The following is a 27,397-nucleotide window of genomic DNA, read 5'->3' as shown; positions in this document are numbered from 1 at the left end:
TATTAATAACTGTCAGCAAATAATGTTATTGCGAAAGGACTATGATCATAAGATTTTCTGATAATTCTTCTCCACTACTGTTAGGTTCAAATATTATATGAAAGGAATTCGGTTCTTGAAGAACTATTAATTTAAAATAATAATAAACTTCTGCGATTAGAGAAGCGATATTTCTATAGTCTAATTTCTGCCAAAGATAACGAACACCGGGGTGAAATTAGCTGCACAAGTATTTGGACTATTTGATTTGCATACGGTCATATCCTGTTCTGTTCCAATGAAAATTATCAGTAGAATCTGAATATTTATGCACTTTTATTAGGAAAATATCTCTTATTTCACAATTCTACACTCGATAATTCCTGCTAACATTCATTTGTTCAGGTACGATGGAGTTCAACGCTTTGGCGTAAATTTTCAGGTGTAATACCTCCTGGAAGATTAATAAAAAATGATTTTTCAATGTCCAATTAGACTTTTAATTGAGAACAACGAGTTTCAACGCTTCTGCATCATCATCAGGTACACTGGTTTTTAAAGGTGGAATTTTTTCATTTAGTCTGCGAGACTGGGTATGAGGACTGGTGCGAAAATGGGAGCGAGGAGGATGGTTCTCGCAGACTATATAAAGAAAAATTCTACCTTAAAAACCCAGTGCACATGATGATGGCGCAGTAGCGTTGAAACTCGTTGTACTCAATTAAAAGTCTAAGTGGGCATTGCAAGATCTTTTCTTTATTAACTCTCGTAACATGTTCCATAACATCTCGTCTGACACCATTGAATCTAATCTTCCTATTAGTGCAAATAACATGTATAAATGGAAGCGGGTGGGGGTAAAGGTTGAATGATACACTTTGAGCAAAATAAAGGAATCCGTTCCACGGCTACCATAAGGAAAAAAAGAGATGGAAGGGAAATAAATTTCAGGAAAGAGCTTGGAAGTTTTGCAAAAAAACGAGTTATAGGCAAATAGCAGAGAAGCATAAACAAGACCTCGACATTTTCGAGCAGCTATAATGACATAAATTTGGCGTCAAAACATGGGACATTTCGAAGAACAAAGAATTCGTCCATTCGATTTGAGGAAGCACGATCACGAAATTTTCGAGGACTCTCCTCGTGAATTCCTAACATCAAGTGACTACGGATTCAGGATACACACATTGTACACACACAAGAAAAGCAAGGTGGGGAAAGTGACAGGTGAAGAACTAGAGATAATTGGGTACTGATGGCATTCGGTTTATGAAATGGAAACTCTTGAGTAAGCAAAGGGAAGCTTTGCGATTAGGAAAAAGTTGAGAGGCTAACAACACAAACTTTTCATACGCGAGAATTACATAATTTCGGACGTCAGAAGTTTAAAGGTACAAATAATTCAATGGGGTTATTCCCTGAGACCCTAAATCGCAGTTATAAGAAAGAATTTGGTAGATTTAAGAGAAAGGTAGGTTACGACGAGCGTGAATAAACACAAAAATGTTCCGTGTAACCACCCAACTTTTTACGAATGCATGAATAGAAAAAAGAACCAGCCCTAATTTAGTCCATGCAATCATAGGCGAATTACGGGGGGGACAGGGAGCTCGTGGCCCCCACCCCAGACGCTTAAAAAATAGACGAAATTTTTAACACAAACATCAATAAATTTTATATTTTAATATAAAAATATACAGGCAAATTACTTTTATATTACAATTAAGAGTATATTTCGTACAGTAATTGTTGCATGTAGTTTTTAATCCTAAATATGTGAAGACTCCTAGAAAAAAATCCTGGTCCCGCCCTTGCATGCAGTCGGATATGTTCCGTTCCGGTCCACCAAAATCGTTCATGTTTTACTTTTACGAGATAATATATCGTGCAAACAGGCTTTTAAAATAAAAAGACCATGAAGGATGTCGGACACTTCTCATGACCTGGTCATTAGGTTTTCAGTACAATTAACTTGCACGATGCACACCGCTGAATATATCGCCCATGAAAATGGTCTTTACAAATGTGGAAGCCCAATGTATGTCTGATTGTCTGATGAATATAGTAGTGGAAATACAGGTGGATAGGAATAAATGCAAAGGAGACCTGATATAAAATATTTGCATGGCTTAGGATGCAAAGGAGCTAACGACGCATTCCTACTGTTGCATAGAAAGATTATCTGATAGCATAATAGTAGAGTAATTCGGATCGAGCTGGCGCAATTTCTCGGAAAAGTTATTACCAATTGAAATATAACACAATGGAAATCGAAAGAACGCAGTGACCATACAACCGTCGACATCGATCCAAGTCACGCATCGGTCTCCATCCACTTGGCAGCTCGTATTCACCCAAATCCCACTTGGCAACAAAAGCTGTTCTCTGGTAGAATTCCAACATATTTGTCTTACCTCTCCAAGTTACGAACCTCCTTCCGCGTGTTGGTATCCAACGCTTTCGTCTTCGACAAAAATGCATTTCGATTTCATCACATTGCAACGACAACATTTATAATCGAATCAATACGATAGTGATTACGCAAAGTAATATACCGAAAAAGTAACCAGCAAAGTCAACTCATTTCATTTGAGATCAAGACAACAAACGGATTGAAGGATTAAAATGATTGTATTCGATTAGTGGAAGCTGTATTCTCCATATTTAATTATCACATATTATTACAAGATACTACATTGATTTCAAATCATCATTCCATTACCTATCATTTAAAAGAGAAATTCAAATCCAAGTATATTACTCCTTGTTGTTTTTCGAAGTTCCCAGCCTTGCAGATGTCTCTTGGACGTTTCGTTTAGCAATGTTGCAGGCAGGTTAGTTGATCACGTTTTACAGATTAAAAGAGTCATGGCGTAGCTTATCTGATGCATAGCTTAATTATGGTTTTATCGTAGCATTATACAGGAGTAGTTAATCCACGAAAAAAAAATAGAAAATAGGAGTATAATATTCGGAAAATTAATCGAAGTGGAAAGGTAAATAAGGTGTGTACATTTTTTTAATAAAAATAATTCATTTACAAAATATGTATACAAGAAATAATGTTTTATACAACACTTTAAATTTTCAATTGAAATCGTAAACATTCTGCTTCCGCTAAGCCGACATTGGCTTATCAGCGGGTGCCAAATTAAACAATACAAGTTATATCTTGTTAAAAAATTAACAATTTCATTAACAGATGCAATTAAAGTATTGCGTTCCGCATCACGTCAAAAACGAAACAAATTAAACATTTTAAAAAACATTCTTTTTAACAAATAAGCAAACTATTATATAAAATACTTTTACACCTCTTTATAAACAACAAGTCAATAACCATGTCTTCAATTTCTTTTAACTTCACTCAACGCTTTTAAATATTTAGATTATTAAACATTTAGGTACAATTTTATTTACATAATAATAATAATTTTTAATAAAGGATAAATATAACAAGATTAAAGAAAGGCATAAATAAAGCAAGGGGATAATATGAGTATATAATATCAAGCAATACATTTTTTTTAATAAAGGATAAATATAGCAAAATTAAAAAAAGGATAAATATAACAAGATTAAAAAAGGGATAAATATAGGAATAAAATGAGAGTATATAAAGACAAAAATAATTTTTTTTTAATTACTCAATTTAAAAAAAATTATTTTTATCCCTATAAACGTTCATATTTACCCCTTCGTAATTTAATAGCATAATCTCCGATGGTGTTAAATTTAAAACGCCCGGAAGATTTTTATTATTTTCCAAATTCTTCCGGACAATTCCACATGCCCGACAAGTTTTAGCCCATATCGCGTTGGAAGATTTTCCACCCTCGATAAGGCATATCTTTTTTCGTACTCCATCTCTTCTTTTTTAACGAAAGAGTACGCATTCTGCGCCTCCAAGAATTTCTGACGAATCTGTAAAAAAAGACGATGAAACAAAAATATTAGTAAAATGTACACGCAGACAATGCACACCAATGGAAAAACCTCTCCCACTCTGTTAAATACCTTTGAGGAAGCAGAAGATGCTGGCGAGATAGCCGTAGGGTTAGTTATAGGTACTAACCTAAGGGGAAAAAATCAGATACTTGTTATTAACCGGGTCTAATACTTATAAATGTACATGATTATAACATATAGTAATTACCCAGTCGAGGTAGACAACCCAGCATCGGTGTTAACGATGGTGGTGTCTTGGGCTGTGGTGACATGCTCCAATCTAAGGGAAGAGAAAATAGATTAGATATAGCTATGAAACGCTTAAAGATTGTATGAAATCATAATTCACTCACATCAAATAACGTTGCGATAGTCAGAACTGCCAAAACCACCAACGCCTCGGCTACTATTGGTAGTAACGTCATTAGTCATCACCACAAATGAAACATCTGTGGCGATTTTTTCGAAGATGATTTGGCAAATTCGCATTCCTCTTCTTACCAAAAAATCTTCATCGCTATGATTATATAGGAGAATTTTTAATTCTCCTTTATAATCCGAATCTATTATACCTGCTCCCAGTTCTACACCATACCTTAGCGACAAGCTAGAGCGGGATGCGAGTCTCCCGTAAAATCCTTTAGGAATATCTAGAGAGATCCCGCTAGGTATTAAAACCCGCCCTCGCTTTGGAACTATATCCCACTGGACAGCACTTATATCGTATCCAGCAGGACAATCATAGCAAGGTATAGGAACAACTGCAAACGGATGTAATATTCTAATAGCAATGGACATTCTGAAAAAATTTAATAGGAAAAACATAGTAAATCCATCCTATGCAATCATAACTAAATAGATTACTTAATAACATATAATATCTACGTGTCATCACCATCGTATCCCCTTCCTTCATCTCTACGTGTCAATACCACCGTATTCCCCCCTTCACCTCTACGTATCCTTAGAAGAAGAAGATATAAAAATGAGCAAGCCGACCACATCTGCCTGCATTACCGAGGTCTCCGATACCTCTCCCGTTGTGGTAGAGGGTTCTTCCACTTCCTCCACGGGGTAAGTGTGTGTGTGTGAAGTGTGTAAAGTGTCTTCTGTATAGGCGAGGACAGAATAACTACTAAATTATTAAATGGGAGGGAAAGCTTCAAGGCTCATAGGCACGAGAAAATTATTCGTAAACGTGAATGATGTGTGTATTCCGACAAAAAGACGAGAACGGACGAGGAAAGAATACGTTCTCTGTTTGTTAAATTACTATCCTGAAACTTGTTAACAGATAAACTAGTGGAGTGGATCAGGTGGTTTACAGAACTTTAGCGTACAGATCTCGTTAAATAATTTGATAAAATTTTTTGAAATTCAATCCCATTTGAATCATGCCATCAGTGAAGTACAACGCCCGTTGGGTTTTAACTGTTATCGTCTTGACATCATTTGTTAAGAAATGTATAATGACATCGACGGGTTTCTGTTCTTTTTATTAACCTGCTACTTATCCCAAGCTGATCCATTTTCGTTTTCCAATGAAAGCATAATTCGTCTATAGGGTGGATATTCCTCCCGATAAAATGTAAACATTTAATTCCGATTGAGGAAGGATAATTAAACTAAAATATCGACATTCGAAGATCTCGAGTTAAAATATTTCAGACAAATTACTAGAAATTGTTTTGTAATAACATTGAAAGATGCGAGAACAATGTCAACTGCTATTAAGGGTAATACCGATTGGTTTAATTAGCTTTAAAGAGAATAGTACTCACCCTTTCTGCTTCACGTCCAGTTTGTTAACAGGATAGCTGAAAGTTGACTTCGCTTGCAGTTTGAAGATACTCGCTGGACTCGATCTTCCCGTGCAGATTGGAGACACTTGCTGGACTTGATATTCTCGTGAGTTTTGGAGACACATGTTGGATTTGGTCTTCTCGTGCAGTTTGGTGACTGGTCTGATGGAAGTGAATATTTTCTGAGGTTGAGCGACGTGAATTTATACTGCATTTGGGGTGCGAGAGAAGGGGGGCTATGGGCGGGTTCAATTCGAGAAATGCACAGTGTCGTTGGAATGTGATGAAATCGAAACACATTTTTGTCGAAGACGAAAGCGTTGGATACCAACACGCGGAAGAAGGTTCGTAACTTGGAGAGGTAAGACAAATATGTTGGAATTCTACCAGAGAACAGCTTTTGTTGCCAAGTGGGATTTGGGTGGATACGAGCTGCCAAGTGGGTGGAGACCGATGCGTGACTTGGATCGATGTCGACGGTTGCATGGTCACTGCGTTCTTTCGATTTCCATTGTGTTATATTTCAATTGGTAATAACTTTTCCGAGAAATTGCGCCAGCTCGATCCGAATTACTCTACTCATAATTGGAATAAATGACCCAAAATACTTGTGACCAATGAGGCAGCCCGAGAAATAGCTAATAAGGGGTCACGCACAGGAGTTCGTGACTCCATCAACTCAGCAGCGAAAGGGTAACAGCCTCGAGACGGTGCAAAAAATATAAAAATACAAGTTCCTATATTTTTAAAATAATAAAAAAAATGATCGAACGAGCCAATTCAAAATGTTTAGATCTGTCTATACGTTTTGTGGCGAGACGCTCTCGAGAATTTCGAGACCCCGCCATGGCGAGAGTGCCGAATGAAAAAGGTCCCAGGTGCCCCGCACGCGGAAGCGAATGGGAGGGACGGAAGGGAGCTTGAAAGGTGCAAAGCTAGAAGAAGAGAGGGAAAAGGTTGGGCAGATGTGAAAAAAATATAAATAAACACGAACGGAGGAGAAAGGGAGGGAGGGGAAAAAACGAAAGTGAGAGGTCTGGGGGCATCTGTGCGTCAGCCTTGCCCCCTTCCCCTCCGCAGAGGAGCAAAGGGGGGGAAGGGTTGCACGATATCCCCACATCCCTCCAACTCCAGCCTCCTCATTCGCAGAGGTCTCTTTTAACTTCGATCGCTTCGGAGGGGCGAGAGAGGGTGAGGAAGAGAAAGAGGGAGAGAGAGGGTGCAGGGAGAATGAGGGATGTACACTAGAGACTGAGGGTGAAGCGAGGGGAAGAAAGAAGAGTGCAAAGGAAAGGATAAAGGAGGGAAAATGAAGGAGGAATGAGGGTGGAGAGAAAGAGAGTGGAGGAGAGAGAACAGGAGACAAGGAAGTGAGGGAGGTAGGGTCGCGACGAATGCGTGGAAGAATGAAGAAAAATGCTCGCATGAAAATTTCAGAAGCAATATAGATATCAGGACATGGGCGTACCCAGCGAGGGGCAGGAGGGGGCAGCTGCCCACCACCCCTCTAGGAGCAAAAATTGCAAATGTTTTCAAGGAAAATAATATTTTTTCATGCAAATAATTTTAAAAACTATTAAAGAGCTGTTACAGTTTCCTTAAAATGTTGATTTCATTCACCTTTTCCATGCTTGAATCTTACCTACAACTTGAAAACCCATGGTTTCCCCCCCCCCCCTCTAGTTTTGATGCTGGGTACACCCTTGTATCAGGAGACGAGAAGGAGAGAGCATAAAACAAGTAGGAGATATATGGGGATCGGGTTGGTGTGGTGGCTAGGGTGTTGGCTTCCCACTCTGTGGGCTCGGGGTCAAACCCTGGCGGTGGCAGAGAATTTACAGAGACTGCCCGATCCCTGATTAAATGTTGCGTGGAGGACATTTCAAGGACAACACTCCGTCCGTCGCCCGACGCGTCGGATGGGACGTTAAGCCGTGGTCCCCTTGCCGCCTCTCGTCAAGGCTAATGCCGACGCCGGGTTTCTCTCCACCCTTCCTCACCTACCATTCCCTAATTGCACAAATTACCTCAACTGTCGGTCGCCTCCTCCAAGTATCATACCAGAATGATATATTGGTTGTTATTACTTCGCCAATAAATATGAAGGGAAGGCTGAGCTAGTGAAATGAGGCTCAGGATTACTTACGGAATACATTATAATACTACACTTAGAATCTACTACGAGTCAGGGTATAATGGCCCGCTTCTCCTTAGATTACTAAATTAAAAATCTTAAGGAATGTAAGATAGCCATCAACTTACCAAGGATTTTTTTAATTTCAAAAACTGTCTGCCTTACGGAGTCTTTGACCGGGTGTAAGACCAGAGGATATTTAGTAAATAGGAAGTAATCTGAAATAATAATCGACAGAAACGGTTTAGAAGGGTAGTAAAGATAATGAAGAGAGTAAATATATCGAGGATAGAAGAAAACGAGAAGGAAAGAAAAACAGAAACAAGTAGAGATACTCGCAGGCCCGCGCTGGACAACTTCTTAGGGCGGTGGACGGCCATGGCCAGAAGGCGCCACCAATGAGGCTGGGGGAGGACTACCGGGGGGGCATAAAATAAATAAATTTTGAAATATTAATCCTTACACTCTTGAGATTTAATTAAATCTTACCTGATTGAATTATATTAATTTTAATTATTAGTTTCTTTATCCAAAACGGTGTATATTATACTGTTAAATGAGACGACATTGAAATCAAGTTAACTCATCAATGTTAGTATTCTGAGCGTAAAATTTTTCAGTTTCGGAACATTATGGCGCCAAAGATTTCCAGACTGGAGGGCGCTCCAGGATACGTCCTGGTGTCCCGGCGGCCCAGCACGGGCCTGGATACTAGCAGATATTGCTAAAATAATATAAATAAAGATGAAGCGAAGGCTGCAAAGATGAGTGATTTAAAAGTAATGGGAGTGCAAGGAAGTTGATCGAATAAGGGAATATGAGACTGTAATCAGGTGAAATTCCCAAAGAAGAAACGATGAATGAACGAGAAAAATAGATCGATGAATATAAGCAAATTCGTAAGACACCAAAGAGCAGCACTAAGAAGATGAAGGATATGGATCTGCTAGAGATTGAAACAAAGAGTGATATTGGTAATGGTAGATGAAAGGCAAAGCGGTGGTTGCATTATGCAAGCAATGAGTAAGAAAGAGAAAAGAATGCCGGGTAAGGAGTACGAACTGTGCGAGACAAGGAAATGAGGGAGGTAGAGTCGTGACGAATGCGTGGAGGACTGAAGAAAAATTTTCGCATGGAAATTTGAGACATGAAATATATATCAGGAAACTAGCTGATCACAATCCTCATGACTCCGTCTCATCAGACAAGATCAGGTTTAAGATCAGACCGGAATAAATTTCAGATGAGACCCCAATGGGTATTTTAATCAACTCATCTCCAAATCAAAATTTCAGTTCAGGCCTGATCTAATTCGATTAAACTTCATTTCATTTCTGATGAGATATGATCTCATTGGATAAGACTTTGTTTAATTTCATGATACTTGATTTCATTCCTGGTCGAATTCAATCTAGTATGATCAGAAGTTTCCAAGCAAAATTCGACAGATGAAATGAACGTGGGGTCAAGAGGCTGTCATGGGCATTAAAATGATAGTGGTGATAGTAGTGGGGAGAAAAAGTGCGATACAGATGGGGCAGGAGTGTGGAAAGAAATTGTGAAAGTTGAAATTCTGCCGAGATTTATGGGAAGAGAATGAAATATAGAGAAGGAAAAAATATGGTAAGGGAGGAAAAAAGTAATGTGGCATGCGAATGCAAGGATTCAATGTGATGAGGGAAGGAGAATAAAGGGGTATAAGGAAGGACAGGAGACAAGGAAGTGAGAAAGGTATTCTCGTGACGAATGCGTGGAGAGAGAGAAAGAAATACCAGCAAGAAAATATTAGAGCAGACCTGATCTAAAAATTAGAAACAGATCTAAATAGGATATGGTTCCTTGGATGAATATTTATTGAATATACCAATTCTTTCAGCAAAAAATTGGCATAAGTACCAAATTGATATTCATCCAAGAAACTTATAATGGAATACCACGTAATGAAACTTGAGTTATTGAATTTTAAATAGGATAACTAATCCAAGTTCTGATCGGGTTTTCTGACCATACTACACTAGGTTCTAGATCAAACCTGAGTATTTTTCTGATCAGACTCTAATCGGTATTTAATTAAGCTCATTTTCTGATTTAAAAAAATATGTTATACTTGATCTAATTCGATCAGACTTCATATACGATTAGACCGCACTTGATTTCATGCCTGCTGAGAACTACAGTGTAAATCGGAGATTTCCATGCGGGAATCTACAGGTAAAATTAACGTGGAGGGGAAAAGACTGGTAGGGGTGTTAACATGATAATTGTGAGGAGAGTATAGAGCTAACATGGCAGAAGATTAGGCAAGAAATAGATGTCCCAGACAAGTGAGAAACTTGGAACTTGGAGCAGACGGGATCGGCTTATATTCCCGCATCTCAACATTGATCGTTACGCGGGTCCGTAAGTGCATCGACCGAAACGTCGTGTGAATGCATACCCCAGCAAAAAGGTTTGCACCGAGAATGATAATAGTTAAGTGTAGTAATCCTTTGAGTAGTGTTTTCCTTCGAGCGAGTCGGGAGGTGTGCCTACCCGGCAGGATGTCTAATGGCAGAAATTATAGGACATGACGTAACAAACGGTAATGAGAAAACGAAGCGTCGGACGCAGCCAAAAGGAGCACTACTGGGTTCATGAATATGAGATGCACCCATGTATAAACTTAGGCCGCAATCCGTGTTACAGTATGGAAGTGTATAGCTTACAGACAAATAGACATCCTCTTTTATACATATAGAATAATGAAAGACGGAAGAGGAAAAATGAGATGGTGAGAAGAGAATGGTTAATAAGGCATGCGTGGAATATGAATGATATATATGATATGAAATTTCTCTGGGGCTATACCCCTCAAAAACCAGAACAAGAAAAAATTTTTACATTTTTTGAGAAACATAAAATGGAGAAATCAGCAATTTCGACTTAACACAATGAAATAAATTTTAAAAATAAATTAATAAAATGTTGATTATTAATGCAATATAAGATAATGCCTCAGCACAATGCTTTATAAATTAACAAAATAATGCAATGCGATAAAAATTAATACAATACAATTAAATATAAATTAATGCAATATTAAAAATATTTAGGACAGTTATTTAAAGTTTAAAGTACTTTTATGATTAAAAATTAAAACAAAAGAAAGTGTTTCGGAAATTATATAACAAAAATTCATCTAACATAGTTCTTAAAGTTAACAATAGAAAATCGTACTAAAATACTATCAATAAAAAAGCAGATACAACTACTACATAGGGTGCAGAGGCAGAAGGAAGAAGAAGGAGGAAGAGGGATGAGGATGGAGAGAGTGAGAGAAGGAGAATGTAAGAGAGACGGAGAGAGAACAGGAGAGAAGGAAGTGAGGGAGGTGCTGCCGTGACGGAGGAGCGGAGGAGGACGAAAGAAAAACCCGCATTGAAGTTTGAGATTGGGTATGACCATGAAATGAGATGATTTCAATCCTGACCACGCAGTCCGCTCAGACGCGATCCGTTTCCCTTCAGAGTATAACTGAGAGGATGAACAAAAAAAGGAGCAATAAAAATTGGATAGATAGGGTGAAAGAAAGAAAGGTAGGCAGGAAGATAAAAGTTGAGGCAGGAAGACAAAAGGAGTAATGGAAGGGAATGAAAGTACTGGTCATAAAGATATCTTTCAAATAGATATGAGATGTACATTAGAGAAATAGGACGTACGCGTAAGAACAATGGATACAGAAAAAAATAATGACAACGAGATGAAAAATGAATTGAGATAGGCGAGAGAAGATGAAGGGGAAGTATATGCATGTAAATATAATGAAATCAATAAGGATCAATAAAAAGAGAAGGAACCGTTCAGGGTTTCTGACGAAATACGTTAAAATACTCTACTTATGGTCTACTCCGGGTCACAGTCGTCACAATGTCTCACGTCTCCCTAGATTATTAATATAAATTTCTCAAGGGTCAGGTAAGATAGCCTTCAACTTACTCTGCCTTGCCTACCTGTCTCGCTTTGTAAAAGATTGTTCAACGAGCCGTCGGCATTGCAAAGTCTTTGATCGGGTTTTATACCAGAGGAATGTTTAATAAATGCAAAGAAACCTGAGATAAATCATCGATATAAAAGTTGTGTAAGAGTAGGAAAGGTAAGGAAGATAAGTGAAAAAGAGAAGGAGAAAACAAGAAAATATAGTAAAAGGTATTACTGCACGAATAAATATGAAGAGAAGGCTACTAAGCTGACCTAGGTAAATGAAATAGGAGTGTTAGGAAGTTGATGGGAAAAAATATAGTAGATTAGGGTCAGACCACACTATGAAAGACGAAACAATAAATGGCTATGAGAAAAATTGATCGATGAAGAGGCGTGTATTCGTAAGGTACTCAAGAGCATGACGCAAGAACTAAGGACATGAAGGATATGAATCTGTAAGAGATTGAAGAAATGAGTGAGATGGGTAATGGTAGATGAAAGGCGAAGTCAAAGAGATGGTTGGGTAATGAGTGCAATGAGAAAGAGAGGGAAAAGGATGCCGTGTAAGGAAGATGAACCGTAGGAGATGAAGACGATGAAAGATGAAGATGATGAAAGGTAAGGAAGAAAAGGCGTCAAAGGAAAGAAAAAAGCAAGGAGGGTGGAAGGGGAAGGGAAAAGAAAAGAGAAAAGCATGGAGCGAATTCATAACAGAGGAGAAAAAGAAAAGAAAAAGAAATTTGCGGAGTGTGCGGAGAAAATGAATGTAAGGGAATAAGAAAGTTCAGTTGAAAGGGTGGACTAGTAGTGAAGATATAATGCTTGGCCTAGCAAGAAAATAAAATAGTGTGACGAAGATAGAGAATTTGACGGAAGATAGCCATAATCAATGAAAAGATAAAATGAAAAGCGAAAATGAAAAGGTCATGTACAACAGAGCAAGAGAACACGGAAAGACATGAGAGGGAGATTTACAGTGAAATAGCTGATGTTCTAACAGAAAGGAGTCAAATAAATAGATGGTTATAGCAGGGAAATATTATACATGAAAAAAAGGTTGAATCTAATTACAAACGGATTTAAGGGAGGATATTCCTTTGGCGAGTTGAGAGGAAAGATCTTAGGATCAACGGCACCCCAAATTTCCAAAATTTGTTTTCGACCGCAGCGCAGTCTAAAAAAATTGAAGTTCGATCGGGAAAATATCGATTTTTTATGAAAAACACTACTACTATTTTGCTTGTTTATTCACTATTGAATATAATTTTATTGGATATTATAGTTTTTGTAAGTAAGCTTTCGGCGACGAAAAGGTGTCGTGAAAAGTTTTATAATTGCTCGGCTGAGTCCGCCCTTATGAAAATGGATGAGGAACCAATTTTTACGCATCTCAGATAACTTAGACTACCAATGGAGTCCGAATAAACTTATTTGCTTCCAGCTCTCATCATCTCTCTCTTTCGTCCGTTTTTATCCCTCTTTCTTTCCTTCCATGACTACACAACCAGTCTTTCTGCCGAGCACATTCCATGTTTACCTACTTCTACTCTGTTCGCATAGGTCTTGACAATATCCTTGTTATTGCGTTCCACTCATCAGCCCTGTATCGAATATTATTTTCTCCTAAATTTCCGTCATCCTTATCTCATTGTGGTCTATTTCCTTTATTCCAGTCGTATGTGCCTTAACAGTCCTTCCTTGTGAACCTCTTTCTAGCAAACACTCCTTGTTATTACATTCCAATCACCTGTCTTGTATCGTGTATTTTTTTCTTCTGAATGTCCATCATCCTTATCTTATTGTGGCCCATTTCCTTCATTCCTTTTGTGTGTACCTGTACAGTGCTTACTTATTCACCTCTTTCTAACAAACACATATCTCCAGTCGTTACACAGCTAAAGCTCAACAAAGATTGAAATAATAAGCCCGTTCACGCCTACCATTGAACTACCAGCGGTACCATATGGTACCAGCTGGTAGTTCAATACTCTACGCACACTTTCTTGTTATTTATCGCAATGTATTTGGGTTTTCGAGAGGGTTTTTCTTTTAAAATGAGATATATATTTTTAATGGCATTTTTCCCAAAGTTTGCTTTTTTTTAACTAGATTTGATGTTTTAGCGTAATTTTGTATGTAAAATTTTTTTTTGCTGTAATAGCAAATATTTAACGTTTGAGGCTTTAGGATGTGAATTTCAAAATTTATATTAAGTTTCGATTTATTGACCCCCTCAAACGCAAAGTGGTAGGTACCAGGCCAGGCTGTATCTCCAAAATTATTAGTGCTAAAAGTGTAAATGTTGCACCTAATTACTCAGAAATAATTTGATTTTATAATATAGGGTTATCACAAAATTCGGTGAAAAATTATAATTCAGACGATACCGGGCTAAACTGATAATGATTGGCTACGTCAAGACGGAAAAAAGTTAGAAGAGATAGCGATAGAGACGAAGAGAAACAAAAGTAGAAAAGGTAGTTTAGCCTCGACGCATAGAGAGCAAACTGAGAAAAAGAAAGGAAACCTATGAGAGAAAAAAATCAGTATTTCTGGGAATGAGAAACCAAGGGAGAGGACAGAAGGTGATTGTAAAAGGAGTGGAGGAGAAGGTACTGCCGTGGTGGAAATGAAGACGGAGGGAGATATTTTTCCGCTATTTTTTTGCACATTTATCTCGCACTTTTTTTACCTTTTCTTTCTCCCGAGGGTCATTACACGGGATGCACGGTTGGGGAAGGGGGGGGGGCGAAATAAGGCACACATTCCCATCCCCCGATATTCGACACACGTCGCCCCCCCCCCCCCCCTGCGCGCGCGTCGTCTACCTCACCTTAACATTCGCGCGAGTGGCAAGAGGTGTCTTCACGACCCACGCGACACGTAGCGCGTCACAAGAAAGGCGCACGGGGTCACGATCCGAACCTTGTGGCAACCGTTCGCTCCGTACGTGGCGAAATAAACGTAAAGAAAAACACTCTCTCAGCCTGGGGCTCCGTGCGGGATTTTTATCTCCCGTCCGCGACCTGTGCTTCGAGATTTTCTCGCGTCGCCATCAAGAATCTAGGACCGTAAATATTTTCGCCCTTACCCCATACCACCATAAACCGTGTGATATCAACTTTAACCACGTTCGCGACATTTTTCCTCCGCACCTGATACCGACATAATTCATGAGTGAATCCAACGCTGGAATTAGGTGACCTGTAGCTATCTAAGAAGCATTTAGAACGTTTCGCCAACTGTTCCGGACACACCTCCATGTACTAGTGACTCTTTACGGCTGCCCACGTGGGAACATTAGCCTCAGTTCGAATTGCGTGTGCTCCTTCGTAAGTGCTTCGCAGATATTGTGGATTTCAGCTGTGAATCACCTATCCTGCATAATTCTTCCTTATGGATTTTAGGATATATATCTCCATTCTCGCATCTACCCTCATTAATGGCCATTTCCACCGTCTTCGGAGTCCAGAGAAGGATTTGGAATTCCAGAATAACGTCTAGAATTTGACCTGCTCAATCTCGATTACTCTTTGACGCTGATTGCGAGAACACAAACTTTAACTGTGTTTTCCTGTGAAACGGGATACCTCCTAAAATGGCTTGTCAAACCATTATGGTGATGGTGTTCCCACACTGTATTTGATTCCGTCAGCCTGCCCAGAGTGAGCTTAGTGGACTAAGAAGTACCCTGGTGGATCTGCCATTACAAGTGTAGTCGAGATCTGTCAATAATACCATCTCCGTCATCTTAATCCGTGTTGTACTCCTCGACGAATATCCTAATGGCACTCAACCGTGAAGAAGGAGATCACAAGGCAGAGACACAGGAAGAGAATATGTCCATAATAACAGCGACTTACGAAAACAGCCTGGAAGACCGCGGTATCCTGGCTACAAGCAATATCGCTATACTCCTCCAATACTGAGACCTAATGAAGTCCTATAATGCTGAGTACAATATCCTAAAAATATTCACCAATCTACCACGACGCTAGAAAACGGTAGGTAGTCATTTTCTTTTCGTGTTGTACACGATCTTCGCAATCCGCGACAAGAACTGGGAATCGAGTCAGAGGTATTTCCATCCACCCCACACCGTTGAAGGCAGTCAGGACAATCAACTAAGTGTCTTTCCAACCACCCCGGCTTCGCGTCCGCCGCGTCACGCTAATTCCCCTCAGAGCTCCCAGACAGACTTTTTTCCACCCTCCCCTCCCAAACCCCACTCATCCCACCCGCAAACCTTCTCCAAAGCATTTCATTCCCCCGAACCTTCCCCCCTTCAAAAAAAATCCTTTTTTCCCCACCACCCACACAGCAGTCCTTGCATCCCCCACCCCCTCCCGCGTTGAACGAGCGAATTTTCTTCGACTGCACGCCATCTTCCTCCCGCATCGGATAGGGGGCGCGGGCGTCACTTCCCCCTTAAACTCCCTCCCTCCCTTCCGCAGCTCGCGCCGTGCATCGCAGACGCGTGCTATACCCTGCACGCGCGGAATGGGGAGGTTCACCGTGAGGAGGAGGAGCTGTTGGGGAGAGGGGAGGGAGCTGAGAGGGTGTAGGGGAGGTGCGAGTCTAGCCCTCCTCTCTCCGGCCGAGGAGACGCCGAGCCCCTCGTGAGAGCCGTCGCGGCGGGCGGCAGCCGGCGTGCCGGCCGGCTTAGCGCGGACCCAGCACGTCGCGCGCACTGCCCCAGACTATTCGGTGCGTGTGTGCGTGTTCAATTTTTTTATTTTCACGGAACGAATCACCTGCCTACTGCCACTACTATTACACTGCTGCAGCCGGACTCTGTCGCGCTCCTCCGTCGCTACTGTCGTCGTAGTCATCTGTTCGTGGTAGGGGAGGAAGAAAAGGAGGTGGTGGTGGTGGTGGAGGGAAGGTGGATATTCGTGCGGCAAACTGTCGGGTTCAACGCGCTCCCGAGGCGGTGAGTCTCTTTAAATGTATCGGAAACGATTTTTGTGACAAATTCACGGGATCTAGCTCCCCGTCTCTGCGGGAGATGGACGTGCACGAGATAGAAACAAAAGCCTTCGATCACGGATTTCTCCCCTGGCGGAGATCCCGGGAACTTTTCACGAAAAACAATTGAAGAGCTATGTGGAATATGGGATAGGGTATATTTATCATCACTTGTTAGCAATTCTAAGATTTTGTGACCCCAGACCTAAGAAGTGGTTTGACTCAGCCCTCCACTCAATCCTCCTCTCATCTAATCTTTTCACACCTACGGATTTCTTCTCTTTCACATCGTTCTTAACCTGTTCCGTGTATTCCATTCGAGGTCTACACGTATAACATTTCGTATTCTATTGAGTGATAAATTATTTTCTCTGATTTTATCCTCTGAAAAAAACATCCTCGCCAATATAATGTTGAGATAAGTCCGAAAGAAAATTAGCTAACTCTTAACAAATTTGCTGCAAATTATCATTTATTTTCTGATGCAACAAAACACTCATATTTTCATATTTAGATGAAACGAAGCACAAATAAAGGAAACACCCTTATATCCACTGATTCCCCTGCCCAGCAGTCATCTTTTTCCGTCTCGTTACTGTATCTACTCGATGATCTTAATTTTCTCGCCTCTCTTCGACTATTCCTTCAATATGTTTCACCTTCCCTCGCAACGCACTTGTGAGGTTAACATGTGGAATGAACAAATTTTTTTCAGGGAATGAGATATTGTGTTTTCCTAGTGAAGAAGAGACGGAGATTGGTGGAAGGGGTGAGGCTAAGGGGTGAGGATATATTTTTGAGGGAGAGGTGAATGGGGAGGGTTTGATTCGAATGGAGGCATTGGCTAAGGGAACGGTCCTCTCTCTCCCTCTCCCCCGAGTAAAGTGAGGGGGTGACAACCCCGGAAGGAGGAAGGGGTTAGTGAGTATATTTTCCGATTTTATATTTCGCAGCTAAGGTTTCTATCGGGCGGACGAATTCTTTTGTTTCCTCGCCCTCACAAGGACATCTGAACGGCGTAGTCACGATAACGGGCGTCATTATTGGAGAGAGGGGGGGTGCAAATATGCACAAACAGGTTATTTTTAAGTACGGAAGTGAATTTTTTTGTTTAGTACTATGTTCTCGCCAACGTTTCAACAATCATATTGTCACCCTCAGGGCTTGGAAATTCGTATAAATACTTAGCAATATTCATTCTTATGTAGTTTTTGCGTCATTACATTGTTGCTTTCAGCCTCCGAGTTTTCAAAGTTCCATCAAGTATCAAGTCCTGAGGATTACGATTCAATTGCGGAAACGTAGACAAACAACTAATCCTATTTTATCCTACCTTACTCACCAAACCTTAAGATAAATTGTAAACCGTTCTATGGTCATGAACCAAATTTATTAAGGGAATGAGTTTAACGATACGTGGGAAAGTAAAACTCAGGTCCTCCAAACAATATAGTTCGACTGCAACTTATTTCTATAAACGTATTTAACCATTATTTATATTTATTGAAATCGGTAGCAATAAATCTATAATGTATTGAACAAGAGAGTTTTTACTATGCTAAGCATTACGAAGGAGTTCCATACATAATGTCATCCTCTATCACATAATTAGTAGTATTCTAGTTATGAAAATATTATCGTACATCGAATGAGTCTCATGCATACTACCTCTATTTTAAGTCTTTGTTTAAGTAATAACTTCTAATATGATCCGCACATACAGCTTTTACATTACCATACCAGAACATTGACCCAAAGAACCCAATTTCAGACACTCCATAAAATACATTAATTCCATAATAATACAACTAACAAATGAACATTGACCAAAATAACCCTATTTCAAACTCTCCCCTAACCACTAGGTATTTAACCAATAAATGATAAACATTTATGACTAAAATATTTCGCATTTGCGGGGAAGATCTTAAAAATAACTTAAGGTAGGTCGTTCCACTCCTTTATTCCTCTGTGTAGGAAGGGTTTTTCAAAAAGTCTGTTTTCTGTTTTTTAACTTAATTCTAAATTTATGATCTTTCCTTCCTATGTAGCAGGGTGAGTCCAGCTTAGACCTATTTCTTTCCAACCCCGCTCTTTTGTAAAGGCTTTGTATTAACGTGTGGAAATTACTATTAGTGTTTATATAGGGAACAAAAATAGGTGTTTATATTTTATCATGAAGTTATATTAGGCCTGCCATTGGTCAATACACTCGACGCAACGATTAATTTACCCCTAATTTTTTTCTGTTAAACGTTCTTAAGGCCGTTTTATCCGGGGCGCGTACCTAATTGCTCAGCCTATAACTGCATTTCTTTCTCAATATAGCGAGGAAATGCGCGAATGCTCAAACGAAATTAGAACAAGGGCTATTTTTTCATCACGTCTCGCATGCTTTCCCGCAATTCTCCACTTTGCACGACGCGATTTTGACTGCGCCTTCGTACACTGAAAATAAATTTTAGTAAGAATATCAAATTCTGATGAAATGTATCGAACTTTTCCGTTCATATGGAACATGACAAAACGTGATCTTCGCAATACAAATACTTTAATATGAAATACCTAAAATTGCACTTATCCTAGTATTCTAAATTTCAATGTCTTTGATGTACCAGCTCATGGATAATATTGCACATTAAAACAGAAATACACTGATAAATGAACGTAAACAAAACTAAAATGTTCTCGCCATTACAAATAATGAAAATAAAATTATTTATACCAACCTGTCATTTTAGTAGTAAGGTCTGTTTACGAGCATTTCAACTGCAATTGCGTATTGGTATAAACAAAAAGGAACGACAGTCTGTTCGATAGATTACGTAAAACAATTAGTAAATTCTATCAAACCAAGCAATAGAGTTTGACATTTGTTATATTAATCAGGTAATTTTTACCAAAAAAGCAAACACTTTTGTATAATTAATCATAATTTCGATTGAAAGTTACCAAACTCTGAGGCGTACCGAATTTATGCAGTTATTATTACCAAACTCTTTCGTACAATCGATCAAATGATGGAATGCCGAAATGTTCGATAAAATAAACCACGAACGTTTGATACAATTAATCAAATGCTTCATTACCTGCATCAAAGTTTAAGTATATTTAACAAAACTACTCCCTAGCATTCCACTTTCATAGTTTTTATAAAAATCTTTTTTCTTCCCTAGTATCCACGTCAGATTCTGCTAGTATGTGCTCCGTGTAAAACGGCCTTTAATGTGTGAAGGGGGGATATTTTGGACCGTTGTGGTTAGATGTAAAAGGGACAAATGGTGTCCTTGTCTGGAGCATTAGAGGGGATACAAGAGAGTTTTGCTTGTTTTTCTTTTTTACGGGAGAAGGGAAACTCCGTGAGGATCTTGAGACCTCGGTAAAGGATCGCTGCAAAGTTCAGTTCGCCTCGTATGTCTGGACCAATGTAGAGAAAGAAGAGAGGGGTCGGGAAAATAAGGAATAGTGCGAGAGAGACAAGGATAAAAGGTAACCAGAACGTAATTAAGTTTCTCTCTCAAACTTTTCCCCGGGCCGCGGTCAGGGATGGGGTTGATGTTTCGCACGAACTCGGAGAGTTGTGGGATGCTGTACACGGAGACAAGTGGGGAAAATCTGTAGAGCTGTGCGTTCAGGTTCTCCAAAGGAGCCATTATCCCACGAAAGCGTTCTTTGCGAGGAAGAAAAATATGAAAAATCTGAAGAACAACTGAGACCATAACTTAGTTAGCCTATAATACCACGACACAATAAGCTAATTTTTATTATTGACACACCTTCTTATCTTCTGCAATGATCTTGGTAGGGAAAATAAATATTTTTGTATGAAGCATTAATTATTACTCATTGCCAATGAACTCAGAATTCGCTCATGACAACTTTGAAAACGTACTAAAAATTAAGTGAAAGAAAATTAGGTATACTGAAATGGGCGTTATTTGCTTTTTTGTAATTTTTCATGTAATAATATTTCGAACTGACTCCATCAGCTATTGATAAGCCATCAGTGGCACATATTCACTTATGTAAACACAATTGCAACATGGAAAATTAGCGCAGTGCGTTAATACCTCTCCCCGGTATTTCGCATATTTATTTAGACGTGAAATTCCATTAATAACTTCAGAGTCATTTTATCGGTCGGTTTCACAGGATGATCAAACTAAAAACAACAGGAAGACGATGGATGTGTACAGGAAAAGGTGAAAAGTTTAAAATGTAAAATATTTCAACGAATTTTGTAATGAACATCAATGACGAAGGTTTTAAAAAAAAAGATAGTCTGTTGAAACTGAATTTTCTGTGACAACATTAAGAAACGCACTAAAAAGTGTAAAAATGAGGCTTACTGAAATCGACGAAAATTGTTTTTTTTTAACTATCACGCCAAATTTTGAAAAAAATCCATCAGCTTTCGATAAACCATGGAGCGGCACATATCCCCTCATGTAAAGGCAATTGCAAGACGGAAAAGAATGTAATAAAATTTAAAGCTAAGGGTAAGAGTCATAACGCCATTAAGGGTAGAATATAATAAAGGAAGAAAAGGGAGAGGAATTATTCACAGTACTTTATAATAACCTATCGATAAGCATAACTTCCACCCCCAATGTTCCCAAGAGAGAAAGCTAGATAATTTTTTATTGAGGTTTATAATGTTTTCGAAATAACATTGAAAGATGGTGATAGTGCATGAAATCGTACAGGGTGCACACAAACCTTGAATACTCTTGGAATTCGGGGAGAGTCCTAGAAAATCTGGTTTTTTGATGCATCATAACTTCCACCCCCTCCACCGCAACTGGTCAATTTTCCTCTCCTGCTTTCTTATAGCCTGTATGTATTTACGCCCCAAATTTGATTGCTACAAACCCTAAAGATATCTTGCACAGCGTTGAAAAAATTAATATTCCCACATCAGATAGAAGTGAATATTAGGTCATTCAAAAACGTATTAATTAATTCTGACTTGCTATTTTAGGGGGTTCGAAGTACAACACTTAAAAAAGTAATATTTTTTGCATGCATTGTTAAACGAAGTATCATAATCATAGTAAAAAATATAGCGCGATACTTGGATCAGACATAATCATATTAATGGGGAAGTTGCATGAAATTTTTTTCATCGAAATAATATATGATTCTTATAGCAATTTTCACCAGGAATCCATTTTCACCAATCAAACCTCTCGTAAACCATTGATTTTATCATGAAATTCATTTAAAACAGTGAAATGCGTCTGCAAACGCGAAGTTAGCTCTGATTGTTGGTGACGTCATTTCTCCCTACGGCGTTTTCGTTTTGCATGTACGGCCGCAGAAGCTACAATGAAGCAGTCGTTGAGTAAGTTAATATTTCGGTATTATTTTAATCCGTGTTTTCTCTCAGACATTTTATGACGTTATTTAGTCACGTCAAGTATATTTTATCCATTTTCTGTATTCGTAGAACAAGAATATATCGAATATATGCGAAATGGAAGACGATTTCGTGAAAAGGCTGTTGCGATAATCTCCCAGAGGTGATTTCCATAATGATGGCATTATATTTTAAAAGTAACCCAGACTTTTTGGCTGCAGAATTTAGAGAAGTGAAGGCTTCGCGGTAAGTTTTTCTAGTTTATTATGGCATTACTGGACCAGCTTTTACGAATACAGTAGTAGCTACTCGGCCTCCGTTGAAAATTTCTGCATGAAATGTTGATGCATCTAGTTAGTGCAAATATAGTTTGTATGGTACAAGTTATGATTTTTTGCCTCCTGTATGATATCAGCTTTTTGATTCAGTATGTTGTGAAATGCTTTCTGTGCACAGATTTAAGGTAAATTTTCTGTACACATTATGCACATCATACTATGTGCAGTTTTAAGGTGTGTTCTGTATGCATACTGTCTGAAGTGTGTACAGGTTTTGACAGGTTATGAACTTTTGTAGCCGCTTTTATAGTGGCTGCTTAACGATAGGCATAAGCATAAGATAATACAGCTTTTAATGTTAGCTATGAAACTTCTATTAGAAGCCTACAAAATAATTATAAGCTCTTTAGCAAACGTATGACAAAATTCAATCATTTATGTTAAATAGTATTAGGTGCGCAACTAATCTCTCGCTGTTTTTTAAATGAAAAATACATCTTTATTTAAAAAAAGTTTATAAATGAATCATTCAAAGTATTTTCCGTCGCTTCCTAAAAAATTTCCCCATCATTGAGGCAAAGCCCATCATTCCCCATCATTGAGGCGAATATCGTTATGGAAGAAGTGATTGTCTTTTAAAGCTATCCTCTATTCCTGCTTTTTTGCACCAAACGGTTGTCAATGCAGGAATGAAGGACAAGCAACTTGTATTCCCTGACCTTTCTTATTACTCTCTCCACATGGGTCCTAAAGCTTTCTATTTGCTTAGTTAGCTCAACTTCATCTTGAGAGCTCTCTACATTCTTGGAAACTCTTGGTGGTCTAATTAACTCTCAAATTTTACCACTGAATGAGTGAACAGTTAGTTTGAACGCGCGATCTACTTTTACCCCACAGCCTTTTAGAATTTTCTCAAGAAATCCCGTTTATGCGAATGACACTACCTATTGCCCGGCCACCATTACCCCTCGAAATGAAATTTTTTAAAGAATCATATGATTTATTTTTTTAAGTTTAGATAGAAATATTTGAGCTATAAACAAATCATTGATTTTATAGTAATGTTAAAAATGATTCCTTTTGAAATTATTGCGTTTGAAAAAACATTATTTCTATTTTTCTTCACAATCAGCAGTATAATGCACTGATTAGTACTGTAAAAAAACGGATTTAGAGTTTCCTTCGCCATTCACTTTTTTACTTTATACCTATCGCAGCGTAATAAACTAAGCGCAATTTGTTATACTGATCGCAGTAAAAAGAACTTATCCATACAATAGAAAATGTCACTCACTGCAGTGAGTACTGATCTATTTTTCTATGCTCCAATTCAGGTTAAACTTTGCCAAATTGGGTTACCTGGCTTTTCTATTTCCATTTCTAAACGATCAATAGTTGACTCTAAATGTGAAGGCGAGCAGGAAAGAGAATTGGCATATAAAGCAACATCTTATTTTTGTCAACCCAAAAAACTAGATTTTTCAAAAGACTAGCCACCGGAATAATGGAAGCAGAGAAATATCAAGCCGCTGTCGAGGGTGAGACATTGAGATCTTCTAGGCTAAAATATTTAAGGATTTGTTGAGTCTAATTTTCCTGAACATACCAATAACAGGTAACCCAGTCTTTCCTGATAGCATATCGACAATAAAATAATTTCACAATCTACTCTTAAATACAATGCTGCCTTTTTTCCAAGAAAAACACAATATACTTGACCCTTTGTCTACATATCTCCCTGTCTGATTCCATGTCAGTCACTTATCATATTCATAGGAGAAGTAGCAGCATTGGCGGAAACAGGTTTCTTTTCTGAACACCAACAATTTTTTATTCTGGTTTCAATTGGCATGACTTTTCCTGACCTCGACTTTCCACCACTTCCTCCGGTTGTATTTCCTCCTATGGCTCTAAGTCAGTTTATTTGAGGAGGTAGTGATTATGCATCAGTGAGTTTCTTACAAATTATACACTGCTAGGTAGCAAATATGGTTTCGAGGGAGTTCAGTTGGAATACTATGCACGCTCAAGTCATTTCTCAGCATAATTCAGTCGTAATTACTTGAGGTAAAGTGATCTTCACGAACAAATCCCGTCGTTTTCGTCGGCAGATCGTTCTTCCTCTTCATCGTCTTAACCCACTTCTTTCTTCTCGCTTTATTATTCTACATAAGGACGAATATTTTATTAGAATTTCGAGATGTATTTGAACGCATAGGCACCACGCAATATTTATTATTCGATATTATAAACAGCACTTCACGTAGGTAAACATACCGTCTTCCTGGCGTACGTATACCGCAACAATCTCCTAACTCCACGCCTCGGACGTTAGCAACTCTGTTTGGGGAGAAATGACGTCACTCCTCTTGGACACACTACTTTCGTTCGCACCACCCACTCCTCCACTTTGACCTTTAATATCTTGAAAACTAACGCTTGTATTGAAATTTCCCCCGGTAGATATTCTTTCCTAGAGGTTTACTACATTTTGACATAGTTTTCAAAAAATGTGAAAATTCCCCATTCAATTCATTCATAAAACGATCATTATGTCTACTTATCCCTCTTCCTGATTCTGAAAATCGCACCTGAAACTAATATTATAAAACGTTCCTTACAGTACCGATTACTACGAATGTGAGATAAGTTTAATTTACGGCACCGAAAATAAATTTTTAAAATTAGAATCGTGAAATTTTTCCTATAACATTAGCCAGTTGTTGACCTGAAAATGAAATATGCTAATAAAACAGGAAATTAATTCTACCTATAAATCATTACTGTATAGTAAGATATGGTATACTGTGCATGGTATACTGTAAACTGAGTCTTGCTACACTTCATTCTGTCATGTGTATGACCATAAGTGTTTATCGTCGTTTTCCTTCCAAGTACTCGTTTTTCTTTCAATGCGATGGTCCACTTGCTCAAGTAGCTATCTGTATGCACTCATAAATATTGATAGGATGGGTAAAGGTGTCCCATTCATGACTTCATGAGTAAGTCAACGTAATCCAACCGAGGGAATCTTTGGAGATTCACAACATTTCACTCTTTGAAAGTTCGTGACTCTGAGTATAAAACGCTTCAAGCGTGCATCGTGAAAAAATAAATTTTATAAATTGGTTGATGCATCATGTTTCTTATAAAAAATAGTTGCAGAATATCACCCCATACTTAATTTCTTATGATTATTTATATTTGATAAAAAGTATGTAAAATAATAAAATTTATGCGTTTTAGAAGTGAAAACTTATCAAATATTTTAGGTACGTAAATATATTAGACGGGCTAAATATGAAAAATTCAGATTGGAAAATATAATAACATATGCATACCTATGTGATTTTGAAACTGTTCTATAAATTAAGCATAAAAGAAGTGAACAGTTTGTTATTTCGTTGATCCGTGTTGTGTGTCTTGATAATTAGCTACCGATAGATAATGAGCGAAGATGACTTGATTACCTTCTCTACCAAAAACAGGTGGCTGATAAGCACTTTCAAAGAAAAAATCACGGGCAAGGACTTCAAACACATTTAATATTCCCTAATAATTTTAATGTACCATTGCTTTCTTATCGGTCAATAACATTCAATTTTACGCGAATTTTGAGTACTTCTCCTTAAGGTTATGATGTTACAAGAATTAACTAATTCGACCACTCGATAAATTATTGCTATTCAAAGGAGCACTGAAAATCACAATCTATTCCAATGAAATAGATCTTTCAAGTATACAAAATAAATTGCACAAGCTACGTATATTTCTTCAAAAGGTTCGGTAACAGTTCTCGCAAGTATGCACTTTCCTCGATGCAACGGTCCACTTGCTCTGATGTATGCACTCATGAATATTGATGGGGTTGAAGACGGATATCCATTCACTCTTGGAAAAGGCAACTTATCCAGTCATGGGAATAGTGGTGTATTAATTGGCCGATAAAAATTTGAATGTTCCACGTCCATTGTTACTTTATTCAACCACTCTAACAGATTCTTCTTTTTCATTTTCAAATATATATATATATATATTTCATCATTACACACCCACCTATTCATAATGATAAATATTTTACAGGATAGCCAAGTGTATAGTATAGACTGATTTAGTGGTCAGATAAAATCCAAGAATTACCAGCAGAAGTCACCCTTAACTTTGTTCGTCAGTTTCAGATCGAGAAACAAAAACCAAATTTTATACATTATTATGTATCGAAGGATACCTGTGGCTACTTCATATTTAAACTTGAGTGATTACATGTATCTACTACCATTCAGGGACACTAAAAACCATATGACTCCCAGCTGCAGCTCCCAAGGACAAACTGCCACCTAGGTTTATAGCAGAATAATATCAATAAATTCGCTCCCATAACATTATATCCTCATTCAAAAACAAAGCTATAATATTTAATACATAATACGCACACTTTCTAAGTAAGATACCTTGATAATATAAGCATTCTGTACTCACTTTCGTTGAGCAAATGCTTCCCCAAAAGGAGCGTTTTGAGGAAAAGAAATGTTATGTTATATTATCCGTTTTATGAAAAATTTGACACCATTCTTCGTCTAATATTTTATTAATAATATAATTATTTTATCCTAAATATTCCTTTGATGCATTCGTCACGGGCGTAGGAATTTCCTGTTATCACGTAAAAGGAGTGTATACACCAAACTAATTACTACGGATGTACGATAAAACGAAGTAATATGAAAGTGAAAACAGTATGTTGAGAATGTAGCGTGACCTATGGTAGTAAAAGAACACACCGAGAACGGCGAGACTCCAATATGCGCTGCACCGTTCAAAAAAACCCAGGCATTGACCTCAATATCCGTGTATCGATTACTTTTCCGGGACTCAGCAAGGAACTCAAACACTGAGCTACCGTGCAGGTGAAATAATTCATCTCCGGCCACAATAAATAATTGATTGAGACAACAATTAATGCAATGAG

At 38.3% G+C, this 27,397-nt stretch overlaps 2 protein-coding genes across 3 annotated transcripts in view; one reads left to right on the top strand and one right to left on the bottom strand.

The window, feature by feature from the left end:
• The window catches only part of LOC124153964, a 141,908-nt gene that overhangs the window by 83,702 nt on the left and 30,809 nt on the right, over positions 1 to 27,397 (top strand). The window contains exon 1 of one of the 2 annotated variants that reach the window (XM_046527397.1): positions 14,695 to 16,756. The exons of the other annotated variant lie outside the window; for it this stretch is intronic. The gene's annotated coding sequence lies outside the window, so the exon portion shown is untranslated. Of the gene's footprint in view, positions 1 to 14,694; positions 16,757 to 27,397 lie in introns of those variants that run through there. 2 annotated transcript variants of the gene reach the window in all.
• Positions 3,599 to 6,010, bottom strand: LOC124153966. Its single transcript, XM_046527400.1, has 4 exons — positions 5,709 to 6,010; positions 4,136 to 4,207; positions 3,997 to 4,054; positions 3,599 to 3,903 (listed from the first exon to the last, which is right to left on the bottom strand). Exons 1-4 carry the CDS (start codon positions 5,852 to 5,854, stop codon positions 3,715 to 3,717), a joined length of 465 nt encoding a protein of 154 aa, XP_046383356.1. The 5' UTR covers positions 5,855 to 6,010; the 3' UTR covers positions 3,599 to 3,714.

This window comes from Ischnura elegans, chromosome 2 (genome assembly GCF_921293095.1).
Source record: "Ischnura elegans chromosome 2, ioIscEleg1.1, whole genome shotgun sequence".
Taxonomy (NCBI): Eukaryota; Metazoa; Arthropoda; class Insecta; order Odonata; family Coenagrionidae; genus Ischnura; species Ischnura elegans.
The sequence above is the reverse complement of the archived record's forward strand: the minus strand, read 5'-3'. Positions and strand labels throughout refer to the sequence as shown.

Bases quoted from the DNA above. Each gene is read 5' to 3' on its own strand.
- LOC124153966 (XM_046527400.1), bottom strand. From the start codon at position 5,854: ATGTGTCTCCAAAACTCACGAGAATATCAAGTCCAGCAAGTGTCTCCA. The intron at 4,055-4,135 runs GTAATTACTATA...TTTTCCCCTTAG, and splicing joins GGGTTGTCTACCTCGACTGG to GTTAGTACCTATAACTAACC. The intron at 3,904-3,996 runs GTATTTAACAGA...CTTTTTTTACAG, and splicing joins CATCTTCTGCTTCCTCAAAG to ATTCGTCAGAAATTCTTGGA.